This window comes from Macrobrachium nipponense, chromosome 6, assembly GCF_015104395.2.
Source record: "Macrobrachium nipponense isolate FS-2020 chromosome 6, ASM1510439v2, whole genome shotgun sequence".
NCBI lineage: Eukaryota > Metazoa > Arthropoda > Malacostraca > Decapoda > Palaemonidae > Macrobrachium > Macrobrachium nipponense.
The window spans coordinates 74356060-74377459 of record NC_061108.1 but is presented as its reverse complement, the minus strand read 5'-3'; the positions used below and the strand labels follow the sequence as shown (position 1 = coordinate 74377459).

The 21400-nt window shown below is 38.8% G+C and overlaps 2 protein-coding genes across 3 annotated transcripts in view; one reads left to right on the top strand and one right to left on the bottom strand.

Moving 5' to 3' along the window:
* LOC135216346 (coiled-coil domain-containing protein 22-like) overlaps positions 1-21400 on the top strand; it is a 394256-nt gene that overhangs the window by 334756 nt on the left and 38100 nt on the right. Inside the window, exon 12 of one of the 2 annotated variants that reach the window (XM_064251573.1) lies at positions 10289-11159. The exons of the other annotated variant lie outside the window; for it this stretch is intronic. Within the exon in view, the coding sequence (XP_064107643.1) occupies position 10289 (1 nt within the window). The 3' untranslated portion in view covers positions 10290-11159. Of the gene's footprint in view, positions 1-10288; positions 11160-21400 lie in introns of those variants that run through there. 2 annotated transcript variants of the gene reach the window in all.
* The window catches only part of LOC135216347 (protein-L-histidine N-pros-methyltransferase-like), a 70754-nt gene continuing 68476 nt past the window's right edge, over positions 19123-21400 (bottom strand). Inside the window, exon 3 of the mRNA XM_064251576.1 lies at positions 19123-19483. Within this exon, the coding sequence (XP_064107646.1) occupies positions 19203-19483 (281 nt within the window). The 3' untranslated portion in view covers positions 19123-19202. The remainder of the gene's footprint in view (positions 19484-21400) is intronic.

Below are 21400 nucleotides of genomic sequence, written 5' to 3'. Positions count from 1 at the left end.
AATATATCCCTAGACGAAGATGATTTTATTTCCAAGTTAGTGTCTTGTAACAGAAGCTACAAGGCAAGCCTGCCACTTGTATTAAATGTAGTGAACCAGAGCATGGTGTGTGTAATAAAGATGCACAATGTATGCATTATGGAGAGAATTATCCATATTCACAGAATTGTGATGTGTACATCATGGAAAAGGAGAAACGTATAGACATTAAAGGTAACTGAACATATTAAATTTAAAGAGGGAAAAAAGAAAATATTAAATCATTATGTTAGACCTGGAATATCCCTTTCCAGTACTGCTGCCAACAGAAGAAGATATATTAATACTACCAGAGGTGCTTCCCTAAGCAATGTATGTTGTAAAGGGAAGATATGTGGAGACCTGTACTCCCACCTCTTTGAAGGATGCACCAGTGGTTTCTGGCACTCTTGCCACTTTGGAAGCTGCGCCAGTGGTGTCTGACTCTCCTGCCTCTTTGGAGGCAGTGCCAGAGATTTCTGGTGCTCCTGCCTCTTCGGAGGAGGTTCCAGTGATTTCTGGTGCTTTTGTCTCTTCTCAGAGGCAGTGGCAGATATACCTGGCACTCCCACCTCTCTGGAGGCTGTACCAGCCATATTTGGTGTGTCAGCGTCTTTGGAAGCTGCACCAACTATGGCTGACACTCCTGCCTCTTTGGAGGTTGTATTATCACTATCTAGTGTTTGTGTCTCCCTGGAGCCTGCACCAGCTGTAACCGGTGCTCCTGACACTTTGGAGGTGCACCAATTTTATCCGACATTCATACCCCTCCACAGGTAGCACCAACTTTGCTTGGTGTTCCTGACAATGATGACTCCCTGAAAAGAAAGGGACCCATTAATAATAAGTCTCTTCTGGGGAAAAGGAGCAAGGCAATAAGCTGAAAGCACTTAAAAGAGGCTCCAGTTTAACGGCCTCAAAAGCAAAGTAGAATTTGTTCATTTTCTCCAATGGAACTGTCAGGGATTTAGAGCTAAATAGGCAGAAATAAAGCTGGCCATATCAGAAGTGTCTCCTGTATGTATAGCGTTGCAGGAGACTATGACTGGCAATACAGTAATATGTGTCTGAGATCACGAGAGTATATAGCCTATCATCCCACTCATAACATAAAAATAGGAAACCATGGGGGTGTAGCTCCATATATTCATAATGACACCTCACAAAATCCTATTAGTATCCAGTCAAAATTGCAAGCAATACATGTGCAAACCCATTTGCAAAGAAAATATATTTTATGCTCTCTCTATCAACCACCTAGTGAAGTCTTCACCATTAATGAATTTTAATCCCTCTGTTATTCTGGGAGATATGAATAGAAGGAACCTTTTGGATGACATTGTTACCAATAAAAGAGGAAATCGCCTGTGTTCCATTATAGAAACTGAAAATGTTGGAATCCTGAACACGAGGGCCTCTCTACATGTACACATTTTCATGTTCAAACAGGCACATTATCAGCAATTGATTTATCTGCATGCAGTGATGACTGCCTTATTGATTTTAATTGGAAGGTGATAAATGATAGATTTACCAGCAACCATTTTCCAATAGTAATGAATGTAGCTTCAAATTCTCCTTGAATGCTACCTAAATGGAACATTGGTAAAGCTGATTGAACAACAACTTTTCAGAAACACAGCTCAGTAGACGACTTGGCTGATTACCTTCCTTGTGTAGATGATGCTCTTGACTTTTTAAATATAGTAGGATATTCTCAGTTGTTCTTCAATCTATACCTAGGATTCAGACAAAAATGTGAGTATTGCCATGTTGAATTTTGAAAAGCAAGAGGTCATTTCTGCATGGAAATTGAAAAGGCACAAAAGGAATCTTGGACAATTTTCATATCTTCACTAAATTCAACAACACCTCTGATTTTGTTTTGAAGAATGTTAGAAAAATAGCAGGTAAATTTACTCCTTGGTAAGCTCCAGCAATCAAGAGGAGTGGTTGTGAAGTAGCAGATCACCGGTTAATAGCAAATGAGTTTATTTATCCCTTTGCAAATGTTGCAAAGAAAAATTATGACAGACCCTATTCAGCTCAAAGAAGATAATGGAACAGGTAGAAATTGATTATGGTACATCAAGGAATGAACAGTACAACGTACCTTTTACCATAAGAGAATTTGAATCATCTTTAAATAAATGTAGTAAATCAGTTCATGGACTGGATGATTTAACACAATCAGTGATTAAGCATACCCCTGAAAATACCAGATTTTTCATTTAAGCCCCATTAACAGAATTTTCTGAGAACATAGTTCCATAAGCTTTGGGAGATGTTAAAAGTACTTCCATTTCTGAAACCAGGGGAAGACAGAAAATTATCGTCCGAATGCACTGACATCATGTTTGCATAATATCATGGAAAAAATGGTGAACATAGTTAATGTAGTACTTAGAACGTGGTAAATATCTGTTGCCTGCTCAGTGTGGTTTTTGAATTATGAATCCAACAAACTGATTTGTTGATTAGAATGGAATCTTCAACATGTGGAGCTTTTGCTAATAAACAGCATCACATCACAGTTTTCTTTGATCTTGAGAAGGCTTATGATACAACATGGAGATATGGCATTCTGAGGTTCCTGTATGAAAGTAACCCGAGATACAATGTGCATCTTTTTTATCAAGCCTTTTTTTTTTTAAAAAATAGGTTATTTCAGGTTCAGGTTGGAGCAACATTGTCAAATGTATTCAACCAAGGAGGAGTGCCACAAGGAAGTGTTCTAATCGTAACCTTGTTCGCTTTGGCTATAAATGGGATATCCAAAATAATTCCCCCAGCTCTGCATTGTTAATATATAGTGAAATGAATGGTTGTAGATTTTCTGCTAGAAAACTGTAACCAGGCACTTTTGCCGTATAGAAGATTCCATCCTGTTCCAGATCTCTTCATACATGGGCAGAGAATCCCATGTGTTGGTGAAACAATGTTTCTTAGGTTGGTTTTTGGCATCAGGCTGACTTGGATTCCATATATGAAATGTATTAAGACAAATTGCTTGAAAACAATGAATTTGCTGAAATTTCTGTCCCACACTTCTTTGGGTGCAGAACCGAACTCTAATTAACATATGGGTGTGAAGTGTACACCTCAGCAAAACCCAATAGTCTTAAAATGCTTAATTTAAATCATCATGGAGGAATAAGACAGCTACAGGAGCATTAAATCATCTCCCACTGAGAGCATGCTTGTAGATGCTGGTGAGGTACCTCTGGATCTACATTACCAAGGCCTGCTGGTTTGGAGTTGCTACAGATTTCAGAGGCTCCCCAAGTCCTTAACCAGCATTTGTATTAGAAATGAAAGGCATTAACAGTTTTATGAAAATCACCCCAAGCAACCTCAACCATTTGATTTTAGAGTAAAATGTATTATTATGCAATTTAACATGCCAAGGATGGAGATCTGAGTGGCTAGGTATTTTATTAATTAACTCTGGAACCCCCCAGAGGATAAATGGTGTAGATCTTTTAATTCTATAAAATCAGAAATGTCCCATGAGGCAATGCAATCAACAATTTAGATTATTCCTCACAACATGAGAATTCCTTTACAGTTTTTGCAGATGGCTCAAAGTCAGATGCTGGTGTCTGTTTTGGAGTGGCCTTCCCTGACAGAGAAGAAGAAATATCGTCTATACAACCTCCTTCTTAGCCATGGTCTTCACATGTAGATTTTTCAAAATCTAGTCTACCTAGAAGAAAATTTACCTAACATTGCTAGGTACCTGGTGCAAAAACTACACACTTCCTACACCTAGCAATACCAATCTAGTAGTACATGGAAAGTGAGGTTGGATTACCTCCACACTGAGAGCTGGTTGAATTTGGTTGAAAATTTTACATTATTTTATTTACCTGTTTGAGGTACAATATGACATACTAGGGTGTGTTATTGAAGCCCTTGCTTTGTGGATTTAGCATTGATTCAAATATAGAAGTGTTTCATTCCCTTGTCCTGCCCTTTGCATCACAATGACTGCCCCCTGCAAGGCTTCCTATTACCAGGTTTTTTACCCTTATCATCTCAATTCAGCAGTACTAATGCAATTACAGCTCAATGCTCCAAAAGGCAGTCTTTTTTACTATCCTAGCATCCTGGCTCTCTTAGACAGGAACGATGTTTCATCACCCGCACACTAAGAGGGTCATTTATCTTGAGGCCCTCTTAAGTTGAGACTGCCTTGACGGAGTTACACATTTCCAACCTAAGGTTGAAACTGCGTAGCGGGCAAGAGGGCTTTTGAACTGGGAGAATTATCCCCTAGTTTGAATCTAAATGTCTCAATTTTTCTCTTACTTGATCATCTTCCAATCTCTTACTTTCTCTCGCTCAGTTGCTCCCCCTAACTGTCCTTCTCTTCACTAAAACCCTCGTGCAGGTTAGGTAGGAGCTGGGTCTCTGAACTTAGGCTTTACCTTGATCCAAATGGCAGGGACTATTGTGATTTGGTCCGCCGCTCGAATATGTTTGGACCCTGAGGATATTGATGTGATTCTACATCAATATTTGTTGGGGCGGGACTACATGTAGGGACTTGCCTACGGAATCCGGGGAGGTATAGTCTCCACGGTAGGACTCTTGGCAATTTATCCGGATTGCCCTCTAAAATAACATGAGTCGGGATGATTGCATACTAGCTATGCCCTCAGTCCTATCAAGCGGGTTTTGCTTACACTTGAGCCAATCATGTTATGATAGAGCCATCCCTTCGGGGTAGGGTAGGGAGTGGACATATGGGAGTTGATCTCTGCTATGTGTCTTTGGTGAGGGGGAAGTCTTTGAGAGGAGATACAGTTTTTTCCATGACTTGCAGTTGGTTTCCCTGTAATTTAAAAAAAAAAGAAAAAATGGAAATTAACTATGGAACTCAGTCCCCCGGAAAATGTGACCCCGTGACACTAGATAACCATCTGACCCTGGAAACGAACAAGGACACCATTTTGGACACTTCAATCCAAAATATAGCAACTATGGAATCTTTTACTAGGCCAAAAAGATTTATCAAAAGAAAATTCCAGCCTAGCCCTTCTCTAGCTTTATTTGAATCACTTTTTGGAAAAGACACTTGGACAAGATTTTTGACAATAGAAAGTGAAAACAAAATTTAAAATTTAAAATTGGAAAATTATTTATTGACCAGATTCCCAACAAAAAACATGAAATTTCTTCAAATGCAAACAAATACATGGATAGTGGAAACCACTACTAAAGCCCAATCAGAAAACTACTTACAAATTACGAACATAGATAACACAAAAATAAAAGTCACCAAGCATAATAAACTTAATAGTATTTGTGGTACAATAATCCTGCCAAATAATGACGACGAACTAATAGATAAAAATATTTTGATGGACTCGCTTGAGAAAAGATATAAAAACATTGAAGATTGTGACATCTATGATATCCCAAGTAGGAAAAATTCAAAAATAAATATACAAATAGCTAAGTTGAAATTTGAAGGAAACGAACTCCCTTTAACAATTAAAGTATTAGGGCAGACGAGAGAGATAAGACCATATATCCCTAAACCACTACAGTGCAAATCATGTAATAAATATAGCCATTCAAATAAAAATTGTAGAGAAGCTCCAAGATGTGCATGATGTGGATCATACAACCACACAACAAAATGGGACTGTGAAAACCCAAATTGCATAAATTGTGGTCAGAATCACCACTCAAGATCAAAGGAATGCGCATATTACTTATACAACACTGAACTAAAAATCTTACAAGAAGTGGAATGTCAATAAGAGAAGCTAAGATAGAACTAAAAGTAAGAGGTTTACAAGATCCAGCAAGGAAAAACACATATAAAGAGGTAGTAAATAAAGAAGAGCAAAACCAAATTCCAACAAAATTATACAGTATAAATCAAACAGAAAATACTCATAATAAAAAGGCCCAAAATTAAGGCTCAGAAGCTGCAGAACATATAAGTAACACAAATTTATATAATATATTACCAACACCAGAAATACATGAAGACAAAGTGAATTTGGAGGATAAGCAAAATACAAGAGCTAATTCAAAAGACAAAAGAAAAACACTACTTGAAACAACCCCACCCAAATCCAAAAAACAAATTAAACAATCAGTAAGACCCAAAATCTATATGGAAAAAAATGAATACCGAGAAGACAAAGTCAACGAAAATTGCTTGCAAACAAAAAATGAAAAAAGAGAAACCCAAATATAAGAGAAAGTTAAAACATCAGATAAAACTGAAGAAAGTATTGAAATGGAACCCAAGATCAAAAGCCATTTAATGCACCTCTAATAAAAAGAACATCTGAGACTCTTCAGCCAATAAAGAAAACAATAGCAGAAATACATCACCCACCAAAAGAAGAACAAAGTACAGCAAAATTATACAACTTCAATAAAATTCAAAGTTCAGGAAAACAAATAAAGATATTAAAACAAAACCCAAAACCTTCTTAAAATGTCTATTTTACAGTGGAATATTAGAGGATACGTATCAAATAATGAAAACTTAAAATCATTAATTAGAGAATGTAATGCAAATATCATTTGCTTACAGGAAACTAAAATAGGTAACAATGTTCTCAATGCTGGCATAAATTATAATGTGTGGAAATCAACACAAATTTTAAATGACAACAGCCAAGGAGAAACTGCAATCATAACGCATTCTTCAATCAAATGCCAGTTAACCTGTTAGGATTAACTCTGTAATACAGGCATGTGCAGTTCAAGTATTCCTGGAAAAAAAAATATGCTCAATATACATGGAACCGTCTTTAGAAAGTCGCTTAATAGATCATCTTGGAAATAATAGACCATTACAAGTGGAAGATTTAGAAAATCTAATAGAACAATTACCAAAACCTTACTTATTAGTAGGTGACTTCAACGCCAAACATCCCATGTGGGGAAGTACATCATCTGACAGGAGAGGAAATATTCTCCTAGATTTTATAGATAACAAAAATTTGATTATTTTAAATGATGGTTCTCCAACAAGATTTGATGTTTATCATAATACCACATCTGCAATAGACATCACTTTATGTTCCCCAGAAATTGCCACAGATTTCAGTTGGAAAGTAAATAATAATTTATTTGGGAGTGACCACTGGCCAATACAAATTGAGCTAAAAAATAATACTAATAACATATATACCGAAGAGGAAAATGGAGGAAGCAAATTAGAATTTATATAAAGAGAAAACGGTGATTAACAAAAAACTATCTGACTTTACAAACCACATAGATGCTTATGAACATCTAGTAAAAACAATAGATGATAAAGCAAATGAAACTATTCCAGTTACCTCAGGCAATCCGACTAGACCACTGGTACCCTGCTGGAATGAGGAATGTAAAGCAGCAAGGAAGATAACGAGAACATGCTTTAGAAGATATCTGAGAGACAAATGTGATGCCAATAGAATTGCATATTTGAGAGCTAAAGCAAAGCAGAAAAGAATATTCAAGATAGCCAAAAGAAATTCATGGAAAAAATATATTAATAATATAAATTCTAAAACTCAAGACAAAGAAATCTGGAAGAAAATAAATAAACTGCAGGGTAGATATCGGCCAGAACCATTACCCACATTAAAAGTAGAAAACAACTATATTTCAAACCCCAAACTAGTAGCAAATGAATTGGGTAAATGCTTCGCCAAAACATCTAGTATCTCGAATTATGCAAAGAAATTCCAATTGAAAATAAATAATTATGTCCCAATACCAATAAAATATCGTAATCAGGAAATCTATAATCTTCCTTTCACCATGGAAGAACTGGAAAATGTCCTGAAACTTGCAAGTCCAACAGCTTCAGGGGAAGACAACATTAGACATGAAATGATAAAAATCTACCAGATGAAAGCAAAACCTTTTCATAAGGTGCGTTTACACGATCGAACTATGTTCGACGGACAAAATCGTTACCATATCACAGGAGAAGCAGGATGACATCATAAGTGGTGAAACGATGGAAGCGGATCTGGCAACAAACAGTGGTACCTACCAGATGAGGGTGTTTACCACCGTTTCGAATCTGCTCACAGGGCATAGACCGGTGGACAATGTTCGAAGGTGATGTCCGTTGGTAACTCAGGCATTTCATTCAGTGTGTGGCCTTGGACGACTGGTGCAGCACATCACTACCATGGTACACAGGAAAAAAAACAAGGCCAAAAAAATTGTACTATGCAGTATGATCATTGCTGTACTCTGTGAGGAGGAGGAGGAGGAGATGCCAAGAAGGGAATGGTGCAAGGACTGGTTGCACAAACGAAATGAAAGGGGAAGCCATGCAACCATTTTCCAAGAATTGAAAACTGGCTATGAATCGGACTTCACGAACTATATGTGCATGGACCCAAATACTTTCTACGATTTACTGGAGAGCATTTCACCTGCAGCCTGTCTGGAAGCAACGTTGATGTATCTTTCCACCGGGTGCTCCTACAGTGCCCTTCAATACAGTACAAGAATTTCAAAACCGAGTCTGTATGCAATCATTCCTGATACGTGCAAAGCTATCTATGATGTGCTTAAGGATCCATACTTAAAGGTAAGTAATGCTTGATTGTGATGGTGCATATAATATTATGAAGGTAATGAAAATGACTTGCATAATGTTTAGTACATCCCTACAGTTGAGCATAGACGCGAGATTAATTACATACAATATGCATCTTGTTATGTGTATGTAAAAAAAGCTATGTGCTTGGTGTTTGGCTACTCGTACATTACCCACCTTGAAGCGCAACCCGTCAGGTAAAACTACATCTTTACACATATGTAAAGTTCTTCATGAATAGTTTCTAAACCTGGGACAAACACATACTATGACTGTTACTTTCACAGCTTTATTGTAAACATGTTAATGCCAATTTCAATAAAGACATATTTATGGTCATACATAATTAGACAACAACCTTGGTTGAAAACGTGAGCTTCCCTAATTTTCCCAGATAAAGTACCTCAGAAATTAGTTTCAGTGCATGGATCCTATTTTCTTCATTCATCTTCCGCAAATCATTGGCAACAACATCACCAAAAGCACTTTGTTCATCGCTATCCTCCTTCTCCGATCGAGATGGTTCCTTCAGTTGATGAAGCGCTTCTTGAAGCACCGCATGCCTCTCGTGAGTGGGTAGAGACCTTTTTCTCCCTCGGGTACTTTGAGTTTGAATGCGTGAAGACTCAAGCGTTGCAGGTCGTACATTATCCAGTGATGTACTTGGGACAGGTGTTGTATGGGTTACAGAACCATGTTCATTTTGTTGAAGAATAGGATCATTGAAAATCTGAAAATAGATAAATGTCATTAGTGTATGCCAACGTGTATTATTTTTCTTAATTTCCTGTCACACACACACTGTGGCGGGATCACAAGCCAAAAAAAACAAGTGCAAACCCTCCCCACATTAACCTAATCGATCCACCTGCCAAACACATCCTCAGTCACACTTTCTTCTTTACACAACAAATACAGCAGGACAATTGACCTACACCTATACAAAACAAAACAAAAACAAAACACATGTACCTACCAACATTATACAAAAACAAACGAAAAAACAAAACACATGTACTTACCAATCAATCCAGTTACTCCGGGCTATCCTGTGCTGTCCACTGGTCGAGGTCACAAGAGATACCAACAACAACAACCAAGGACCACAACCCAATAACAACAACAACAACCAAGGACTACAACCCAACAACAACCAAAAAAGTAACAATCACAACCCAAGACCACTGCACAAACAACAAAACCAACAAAAAAAAACAACAGCACAAAAGGCAACATACATTAACATCAAAGAATAACAACAGCTCACCAATAACAACCATCAACAACTCACAACCCACCAAGAAACCACAACAGCTCCCAACAACAACCCTCAACCATAACAACTCACAACAACTCACACATAATTCAACAGGAACTCATAAGCACAACAAATCCAACAGCACAGACACAACAACTCTGAAGCAAACAATATCAAACTTAACAACTAAACAACAAATCAATGACACAACTTAACTGACTGTCAATGCCTTCACAGACCGCTGCCGACACTACTGAACATCACCAGTTCTGACTAAAGACTGACTCAAAAAAAACTCAGAACTCTGATCTCTACCAGCAGACAACCCATAACACGAGAGAGAGAGAGAGAGAGAGAGAGAGGGGAGGGCGGGATAATAGTTTATATATATCAAGAATGCTTAAAAATCCTTAACATTCTTCTCATATTAACAGACACCCCAAAACAGCGGAGTGGATGCGTGTAGCAGAGGGGTTTTCCAAAAAGTGGAACTTTCCTAATTGCATTGGAGCAGTTGACGGGAAGCACATCCTGATAAGGCCACCACCTGATAGCGGCTCCTTCTACTACAACTACAAAGGAAGCCACAGCATCGTGTTAATGGCTGTCTCCAATCCAGACTCAAACTTCATATATGTTGATGTGGGCACTAATGGACGAGTGTCGGATGGTGGAGTTTGGGATACCTGTTCTCTCAACCAGCATATTGAAGCAGGATCTGCAGGTATGCCAGATGATGAGATACTCCCTAACAGCTCAAAAGTATTACCATATGTGATCGTTGCTGATGATGCATTTCCTCTGAAGCGTCATATCATGAATCCTTTCTCTCATCGAAATCAAAATCTTGAGCAACGTGTGTTTTCCTACCGACTGTCAAGAGCTCGACGCACTGTAGAAAACGCATTCGGAATACTTGCTAACAGATTTGAAGTGTTTCATAAACCCATTAACCTTGAACCAACAAAAGTAGTACAAATAGTACTCGCTTACACTGCACTACATAATTACCTTCGCACAGCACCTGTCACCCCAAATGTGTGTTCGGATGCAAATAACGACAACACTGAAGACATCCCTGGAATGCTACCGCTCGAGTATGAGCAACAGACCTCCACCATCAATGGCACAATTGTACGCAATCTGTATATGAAATATTTCAATGAGGATGGTGCTGTGATCTGGCAAAACAGACATACATGAGGCTAAGTTACAATAACTCCTGAGTAAAATTATAATAGTAATGTATAATACAAATCACCAATGTTGCATATTGAACATACTTTACATTGCTTTGTTGACAAATGTATTATAAAAGTGGATTATGGCAATAAAGAAAATATGGCCATGGTTTGGTTTATATTTTTTTTTTTGTTTTCTCATTGTAAGACAGGTAAACAGACAGATATACGACAATTACGTACTCACCTCATGATCAGACACTTCTACAGACACATGAGACACTTGGCTATCCATACTTGACACGGATTCTCTCATGCTGTCGCCATCGTTGAGGAAGCAAAGGTCATCAAAATACCATAATATGGGGGTGTAAATGTCGTCAGCACCAGCCCCCGACTTCTTTGATTTCCCCAGTTTACGTAGCTCTCGCCTATATTGACTACTGATGGATTCTATTTTTTTCTTCATTTCAGAAGCAGTAACAGATAATCCACTTCTATTCATTCCCGCCGTTATTTCATTGATGGGCGCGACACGTTTGTTCCTATCCTTGTACACATCAGCCTTGACATTCCATAAGCATGGATTTTGCCGGTATAGTTCTATTAGTAGCAGGGTCTCTTTTCTATCCCAGTGGCAACTTTTCTCCTTGACTGAGGTACTGCTGGCCATGTTAACAGGACAATTGAGACCTAGTGAACTGACGGACTTTGAAAATCCTGTAACCAAGTGACTGTTCATCGTGTGCCTGCCAGCATCGTATACTTCCACACCAGACAGTGTGTGACGTTTCGATGCTGGGAACACGGACAGTGTCCGGTACACCACTTGGTGCTCGCTTCTGACGTCATCAGCGAGCCTTTTCGCTTTCCACTGCTAGTTAGTAACAATTATATCCGTCGAACATTGTTCGATCGTGTGAACGCACCTTTAGAAATTTTAAATGAATTATGGCACTCTCACAGCATGCCTAAAACCTGGAAAGAATCTTTAATCATACCATGCTTAAAACCAGGAAAAGACCCAGAGTCACCAAGCAGCTATATGCCAATAGCCCTTACTAGTTGTCTATCTAAGTAAGATATTTGAAAAAATGGTGAATAACAGATTAATATGGGTATTAGAAAATAAACAGCTATTGTCAAACAGACGGTTTGGATTCAGGAAAAATAAAAGTACCATAGATCCCCTCTTAATGATTACAAGAGAGATACAAAATGCAATGGTTGGTAAAACAAACAATAGGAGTATTTTTTGATTTAGAGAAAGCTTATGATACCACCTGGAGGGGAGGGATTTAAAAAAAATTGATAGAATGGGGAATAGGAGGCAATTTATATGAATATATTAGGGAATTCCTATCTGAAAGATATATAAAAGTCAAAGTGGGGGCAGAAATCTCTGAATCATCTATCCAGGAGGAAGGAATCCCCCAAGGTAGTGTACTAAGCGTGGCGTTGTTTGCAATAGCCATAAATGAGATAATGGAAATGATCTCACCAGGAGTCCAAGGATCCCTTTTTGTAGATGACTTCGTCATATATAGTAGCAGTGAAAAAGCGCTTGACATAACCAACAGATTCCAAGCAGCCATAAATAGGAATTAATTCCTACTTTATTCATAAATAATGATATAATTGAATATGATGATCAGATAAAATTCTCGGTGTAATACTTGATAAAAAAACTTACATTTAAAGAACATATAGAACAACTGGCGATAAAAGTGAGAAAATCCTTAAATATAATAAAAGTAATTGCGCATAATGACTGGGGTGCTGATAGAACCTCTCTGATAAAAGTATATATGGCTATTTGTCTAAGTAAACTTGATTATGCATGTCAAGTATATGGTAGTGCTTCTAAAACCCTATTAACAAAACTGGATGTCATACATAACATGGGTATTAGACTATGCACTGGAGCCTACAGAACTTCCCCTGTGGAAAGTCTGTGTGTAAAAGCAGGAATAGATCCCCTGAAAGTACGAAGATAAGAAGTGGGATTAAAATATATAGTTAAAATAAATAACCTTAATGATAATCCAAACACCAAATATATGAAGAACATAACAAATAATTATAACAATAAACCAAGAGCCTCTAAACCATTGGAGAATAGATTAAAACCTGATATAGAACATCTAAAATTAGGAACAAGTAGCATATAAAAAATAACCACTCCTAAAATACCTCCGTGGAGACATGTTAAAATAGAAATCTGTGAAAAATCATTTAATAAGAAGGTAACAGATGCACAATTAAGGAGTGAATTTCTGTCACAGCAGGAAAAACATAAACGGGACATTAGTATTTATACAGATAGTTCCAAGTCGAAGGAGGGTGTAGGTTATGCTGTAGTAACAAAAAATATAAAAATAAGGGAAAAAATTCCAAAAATATGCTCGATATTCAGTGCAGAGATAAATGCTATATTAGAGGCTATAAAACATACCTTTATGGTAGGAAAGGCAAACGATACCTTTGTAATATACACAGATTCTTACAGTGCTTTAGAAGTGCTAAGACAATACACAGTTTGTCATCCCGTAATTGAAGAAATTAGGGAGTGGATAGATATAATAGTAAAGCGTAAATCTATAAATATAAAACTCTGTTGGGTCCCTTCCCATGTGGGCATAAAGGGTAATGAAGAGGTGGATAAAGAAGCCAAAAAGGCAGTAAAAAAGGAGTCTATCAAAAAAATACAAATACCTTACAATGACATTAAAACAACAATAAATGAATACTGTCAATCAAAATGGGGAAAAGAATGGCTAGAATTGAATCATGAATTAAAGCATATTATATCATCTGTAAAACCTTGGAATAGACAACAATGTCAAAGAAGGGAAGATGTCATATTAACAAGATTAAGAATAGGACATACATACTTGACACACAAATACTTGATGTTGCAAGGCGAAGAAAGACAGGCCCCTTACTGTGACCATTGTCGTACTCTGGTCACAGTCCGTCATCTACTAACTAAATGCAATAAATTCGAAAGAAAACGAAGATCCAACAACATATATAACATACCACTTGAAGAACTATTGGGAGAAAATGCCCCACTTCAAAATATAGTAAATTATCTCAAAGAAATAAACCTGCTTTATATGATATAACACGTCTTATAATTGCATAGTTATACAGTAAGCGCTGAATGGCCTTTGCTGCCCCAGTGCTTGGTGTTACACCTAAACTTTATAAAACCAACCAACCAACTTATCTTGAGACTTGTCATTTTTGGCCAAGAATGAGGTCCCTTTGAAGAAATCTCAACCTCTTCTACAGGAACTCAGAATTACATATAAGACATTATGCCTGGTCTGAGCACTCCAGGTTTACCTAGATGTTACACAAACACCCCAGATGATCTTTTTCTGACACCTTACCACAAATAATCAATTATCTCTGCAGTGTCTCTAATTGAAATGGCTGAACCTCACCCCCCACCCACCTCCTGGTTCCATAATGTCTGGAGGTGGGTGCATCTGTGACTTTTGTTGAAGGTATTTTTTTTTTACAAAGAAGTGAGTTTACAAGGTATTTTTAAGGGACAGTGTTCCTCAAACACTGCCACCACGACATCAAGCAAATTCAAGTACACTGTTTGTATGTGGCATAGTAAGTTCTGACACCATAGGCACCTTAGAAAGCAAATGGCCTTTTTGATACTGTGGTAATTCTGAGATATTGCCAAGTAGGGGAGCAATAATCTTATATTTCCCCTTTAAACCCTAATGTGTATCCTGAATCAAAGAAGGTATGTAAAAACTTGTGTAACACTGCCATGGACCATTTTTTCATCTGGGTTGAGATTTTTTAATCAGGAACTAGGCCATTTCGTCACATGTCAATGTCATTTGCATGTTCTATTGCAGATGAACAGCAGCTACACTAGCAAAACACAGGTTTTGATAAAGGACAAACTTATTTTTGGTAATTGTTGTGAGTTCTCAAACCATCCATTTTTCATGATGAAAAAGAATGAGAATTTGTGGTGAGTATTTTTCTTTCACAGACCTGGTGAGTAATGGGTATTTTAGCCAGCCTGCATGCTGTTGCCACTTCTGTTTGAGGAAGATGAAGGATAAATGGGTAATTGCTGTAAGCAAGGGAAAGAGCACTCTTGCCTTGAGTCCTTTTATACTCTGTCACTATGTCAGATCAAAGCCACTTTCCTGTCCAAGGCTAACTGAGAGAATTCTTTGATATTTTTTGGTCTGTTTTAGGGAGCTGACAGGGAACACATGGCTTATCTTCTTTGAGGATGAACAGTGTCTTTCAGTTATTAGGTTTGTTTCTTCAATGATATGAACCTATGCTTTCATAAACGGAGTCTCACACAAGGCATGCTACAGCTGTCATTGACTTGACTAGAAAAAAAAATCGTATCTAGTAGGTCTATAAGTCACTCTTCCATTTTGTTCTGAGCCTGCACTTACAGTCACTGCATATCACTTGTTTTTGCTGAGACTGTTTGTGTCACATGTTCATGCCTTGCTGTATTTCACATTGGGGGCAAGAGTGCACTAGATGCCACATGTGATGAGTGTGTGGCATGTCAATTACAACAATTGCTCTTAGCCCTTCTTTGTGCCCTCTGACAATTCCATCATTGCTGAGACACCTACCCCAGTAATGCCTCTAGCAGAACATCCTCCTCCTCCTTCCTCCCTTTCAGTGCCGGCAGGAGATCCCTTGTGGAAGATGTTATCAAGAAGATGCTAAATTTCTGAGTGAATGACAGACAAGCTCTTTAGCAAGGGGTCATCAGGAGACATGCAGAAGGCTGCCATCATTGTCTTCCATCACTTGGAAACCAGGGACAACAAAGGGTCTTCCCATTCTTCCCACCTGTCTTCTTCCTCCCTTGGTGGATAAGGGGAATAGGGAACCAGTAAGAAAAGGTTAAGGGCAGATTCTGCTTTGCGATTGACCTCCTCTCATCCATATGGGGATAGGTCAGCCTCCAGGGCAAGCAGAAGTGGATCTCCCCAGAGCAGTAGTGGAGTAGAGAAATGAGTACTTCAACATGGGTACAGGCTCCCTTTCAGACCAAGAGAGCCTCCTGGCTCCCAAATACCAATTGTATTCCCCCCTAGGAATGATAGAGTGCTCGGCACCAGGAAATGAAGCCATGCTACCAAAGGGGATTATGGTAGTCAAGGACAGCTTGCCAGGGTTCTCAGCCATTACATAGTGTTAGTAGACCTGCAGGAAGCATACTTACATATCTTTATCCATCCAGCCTCCAGGATGTAGCTGCAGTTTGTTTCCCAGGAGATAGTACATCAGTTCAGGGTCCTCTGCTTTCAGGATGTCAGTGGCCCCACAAGTCATCACTTGGGTCTTCTGGTTAGTGTAATCCATGGCACACACAAGAAGGATTAGGCTTTGGCATAACCTGGATTGATTGGCTGATTCTGGCTTTATTTGGAAATGAAAGTAGAATGGGAAATAATGAGATTGGCACCATGCATGGAGTTGGGGGAGGTAGCTCTCTAAGTCACACCTTACCCCAAAGCAGACCATCAAGTACCTGAAGATGTGACTCAAATGAGAAGTTAACCAATTTGATAAGGACCTCTGACCCCTTCCTATTGACAGCCTTGCAGCTGGTGCAACAGTAGCAGATCCTTCTCAGCCTCTCCAGAGAAGCTGGTCCCCAGTGGTAGAGTACACATCAGATCCCTTCAGTGGTAGTTTACGGTAGCTTGAAGGAGACCAGACAAGGCCCCATCTCAGATGACCAGGTTACCAGGGAAGATCAGGGAGAGCCTAAGGTGGTGGAGAGACCTGATGAACCATCTGCAGGGAGTGCTACTTAGCTGCCCACCACCAGAGATGCTAGTATTCTCAGATGCATCCTAAAGGAGGTAGGGCGCATATTTGAACAGCGTGTGTTTTAAGGACATGGAGGCCTAAAAGAGAATATGTACTACAGAGCACATCAACCACCTGGAAATCCAAGCAGTCTGGCTGGTGCTCAAGCACCTTCAAGGTCAGTTAGTGGAAAAGCTGGCATTTGTAGTGAGCAACAACACCAGGTAATAGCCTCCATAAACAAGCAAGGAGAGACCATCTCTGTGCAGCTGAACAACCTGGCAGTGGAAGATGCTTTTGTGGTTGGAAGCTTAGGGACTGGACCTGACAGCCAGGCATATCCCAGGCAAATGGAATATCTAGAGGACTACCCCAGCAGAGTGGATCAGGTGGTAGGCACCAAGTAGCCCTTAGATCAAGAAGTCGCAAACAAGTTGATGGAACTTTGGAAAGGCTCAATGGTATACTTCTCTGCCAAGGCAAAGAACATAGCAACCCCTGTAGTGTTCTCCAGTCCCAGACCAGAGAGCAATGCTACAGATGCTTTCCAACAGCCTTGGGATAACATGGACATCTATGCCTTCCCTTCATTCAGTTAGATGAGAAACGTCTTCAACAGGGTCTTTATCTTCCCCACCCTTCTGGTTCAAGAACACAACAGAAGGTCATCCCATCAGGCAGCAAGCTCCTTTTGCTTACACAGTTGGGGGCTATCAAGCAGGCTATCAAGAAGCACCGCAAAAAGAATGAATTTCCTGAAAACACTGCAGATACCATCTCTGACATCCTCAGGCCTATGTCTGTCGGAGTGTATCAGGGGAAGTGGACAGTCTTCTATAATTGGTGTTATACGAGGGGTTAAAATCCTTTCAAGACCTCTGTGAAGGAGGTAGTGAATTTCCTAGTAATCTGCATTGGGAGAAGGCCCTCTTGGTCATGGCAATCAAGGTCTACAGAGCTGCCCTAGCCCATGTCTTCCTCCACTTGACCCATGCTACTTAATATCTTCCTTTCAACTTTGTATTCAGACCCTCTTCTGGCTTAAAGTAGATCCTAAGTACTTGAAATTCTTACCCGTTTTTAATCTAGGATTTTATCTATCCCTCCCTGGTTACTGGACACCATAACCTCACCTTTACCCATATTGACTTTCATACCACCCCATTCAAGAGATTCCTGCCACTCTCTCTCCCCTTCTTTGGAATTCTTCTTGTTTCTATCATATTGACCAGATCATCTGTATATCCCTTCAGTATATGCAGTATAGTACATCCATAACCAATACAAACAGAAATGGGAACAGTTCTGATCTTTGATGTAAACCAACTCTTAACTTCAAACGTTTCTGTTTTACCACAGGCTGATATTACTGCTGTCCTTGGTCTTTCATACATCAATTCAACTATTAGGGAACTTTCTCTTTCTTAAGCACCAAAACAGTATCTCCCTTGGTATTCTATGAAATACCTTCTGTTGGTCTACAAATGCACAGTGAAGCTTCCAGTTTCCATGAAGCCTCTGTTAATGACTGCATCAAGTGTAGTGTACCTTTTCTTCTAATGAAACTGTATTGATGTTCACCTATCTTCACAATGGCTTTTAATCTCTTATCGTGTATTATCTTCACAAAGGCTTTTAACCTTTTATCATGTATTATATGTAAAACTATCAAATAAAGGTTGTTAGTCTGTGTCCACTATAATTTCTACACATTATAAATACAGTATTTCCTTTTTGTTTAAACACATTTACTGTTGGAACCAAACATAATACAGTATTTCCAGTCTGTTTAAACAAATTTACTATCAGACTTTCTTCCAAGTCATTTAGCATTGCAATCATCCTCCCAAATTGCCTTAACAGTTATCCATTCTTCCCCCTTTTTTTTTCCCCCCCCCCCCCCCACCCCCCCCCCCCCCAAGTACCTTCAGTATTTCAATTTTCACTTTTGATGGACCTGGGGCTTTGCCATCCTTTATTTTACTTAGCCTTCTTTACCTCACTATGTATTGTATTTTGGTCACTGGCCCCCTCCACTGTCCCAACCTCCCCTCTTTCATTTTGTTTAAAAGATGCTCATTATAATCTGACCATCTTTACATGACTGATATTATCTGAGATGTGGGAAATAAAGGCATATTCCTGCAGTATCTGCTGACCAATTCTCTTAAAAAGTGTTAGTAGAACATTTTTTAAATGTCTTTTTTTACTTTTAAACCATTCAGTTTACAGTAAGGTTAAGAAAATACACAAACCCCAGTTTCATATTTACTTAACCCTCATGTTTTAGAAAAATAGCAAGATTGCTGTACAATAGAAACATTTGATTCTCAAGTTATAACTCAGATTTGACATCAAGAAGGTTATCATCAGTGAATCTTTCATATAGGTTGTTACTTGATAAACTATTCTCTGATTTTTGCAAAACTAAAACTACATCAGAAAGCCAGTAAAATGCTTGGTCGATGTCACCCTCACATAAATAAGGCAGTCTTGTCCACTTGACTAGTTTGAAACCTAAACTTGGAAATACTTCTGTAGCAAGGGAATTCACTTGTTCTTCAGTAGTTGATCCAGAGATTCCCAGGTTTTCAGATGGCAAATTGTCAGCACTGCCTGTAAGAAACAATTATTATTAGAAACTTTTGTATTTTAATTTGAGGAAGCATTAACATCTATAAGTATGTGCATTTACAGTTCACAAAATGATATCAAAATTCATTAAAAATAACAAACTTAAGGGTCATCTTCCAGCCTGGGTGAACAATGAGGACTGCAACTTGATAAAGCAGTATTAATAGGCAGCTCTCATTCAACTGGTAAAAGCTGTTGCTGAATGACAATGATTTCATCAATAACACTGGCCTACATTTCAAAACTTATTTTTTTTACAAAGGTCAAGTGTTTTCCAACTGATTTAGGACCCTTTTTGCATGCTGAATTAAAAAATACAGTTCATTTTCATGGGTCAGGTCTGGTTTCTAAGATATAGTCTATTTCTATTCCAGCATATTTTTCCAAAATATCGCAATTATCCAAGCGTTTATGGGCTTTATTTTTGCAAAACTGGGTCATGGGTAACCTCTAATAATTATTTTTATTTTGCTTTTCAAGTCTAGATATGTATAGAAATGGATCGGAAGTGTAAAAAACATCCTAATAAGTTCTGTTACATCTGTGGACATGTGGTACTTCCGGACCGTCAAGCAAAAATCACGGGTTTTGTGAAGAAGGCACATCAAGCTTACTTTGGAGTCAAACTAGGGGACCAGGATAAGCCATTCGCTCCCCATATCTGCTGAAAAACATGTGTAGAGAACTTATGGGATTGGAGGAGCAAGAAAAGGAAGAGTATGTCATTTGGTGTCCCAATGGTGTGAAGGGAAGGGAAAGATCACGTTACCAACTGCTACTTTTGCATGTTAAATCTAAAACGCATCAATCGCATGAACAAGCATCATGTTCAATACCCTGATGTTACTTCTGCCATAAAGCAAGTCCCCCATGGCCCTGATCTTCCTGTTCCTGAGCCAAATGTCACCATGGAATCTAGTTCTGATTCCGAATCTAGTGACATGACTGATATAACGGAGTGTGGTGCATACAGGCCACAAGAGGATGACCAACTGATGCCTTTGACCCAAGCCCAACTCAATGACCTGACACGAAACCTGAATCTTTTCAGAGTCTGCCCAGCTACTTGGTTCTCGTCTTCGAGAGAAACATCTACTGGCACCAGGAACAACATTCTATTGGTATTGGGACCACGAGAAAGCATTTAGAAAATTCTTCACATTTGATGATGCATCTTCACTGGTCTACTGTAACAATATTGCTGACCTGATTGAATTACATGATCTTTAGTCTCAAGGCAGTTCTTTTGAATAACGGAATTAAGTTTTCGTTGATCCCTATTGGGCACTCAGTTGAAATGATTGTCCTCAAATAAGGGAACTCATCAAGGATGCTAGTTTTGATGATGCACTGAATCCTGCTGAACTCTCTGCCTGGTTGTCCCTCAAGTCAGTCATGACAAACTTCCTTGCCAACCACAGAAGTTCCCAGTATCAGAAGGTGGTTGATGAGTTAATGGACAATTTCTGCCAACTTGGGGTATGCATGTCAGTGAAAATGCACTTCCTCTGGTCTTATCTGGACTATCTTCCAGAGAAGTGTGGAGACTTCAGTGAAGAACACGGTGCTTTCACCAAGATATCAGTGTTATGGAGGAATGCTATCAAGACCGATGGAATGTCAACTTTCCTTAGGTTGAGGGATGAGCAAAATGGGGCTCTAAGGATCAAGTGGGATTGAAAAGTCATGTTTTTTCCATATTTCTTGCTGGCTGTTCTGGTGTGGCAATTCTTAGTTTCTTTTGGTCATCATAAGAGAAATATTGTCGGGGGTGACTACAGCTTCATTTACGCCCATGTGCTCCTATATGGAGGTGACCTTTGGGTATACTGAAGAGGTTCTTCTTGGGCTCAGTTCCATACTTGCAGTGTTTAAATATCCTGTGGACTGCTTATCAGA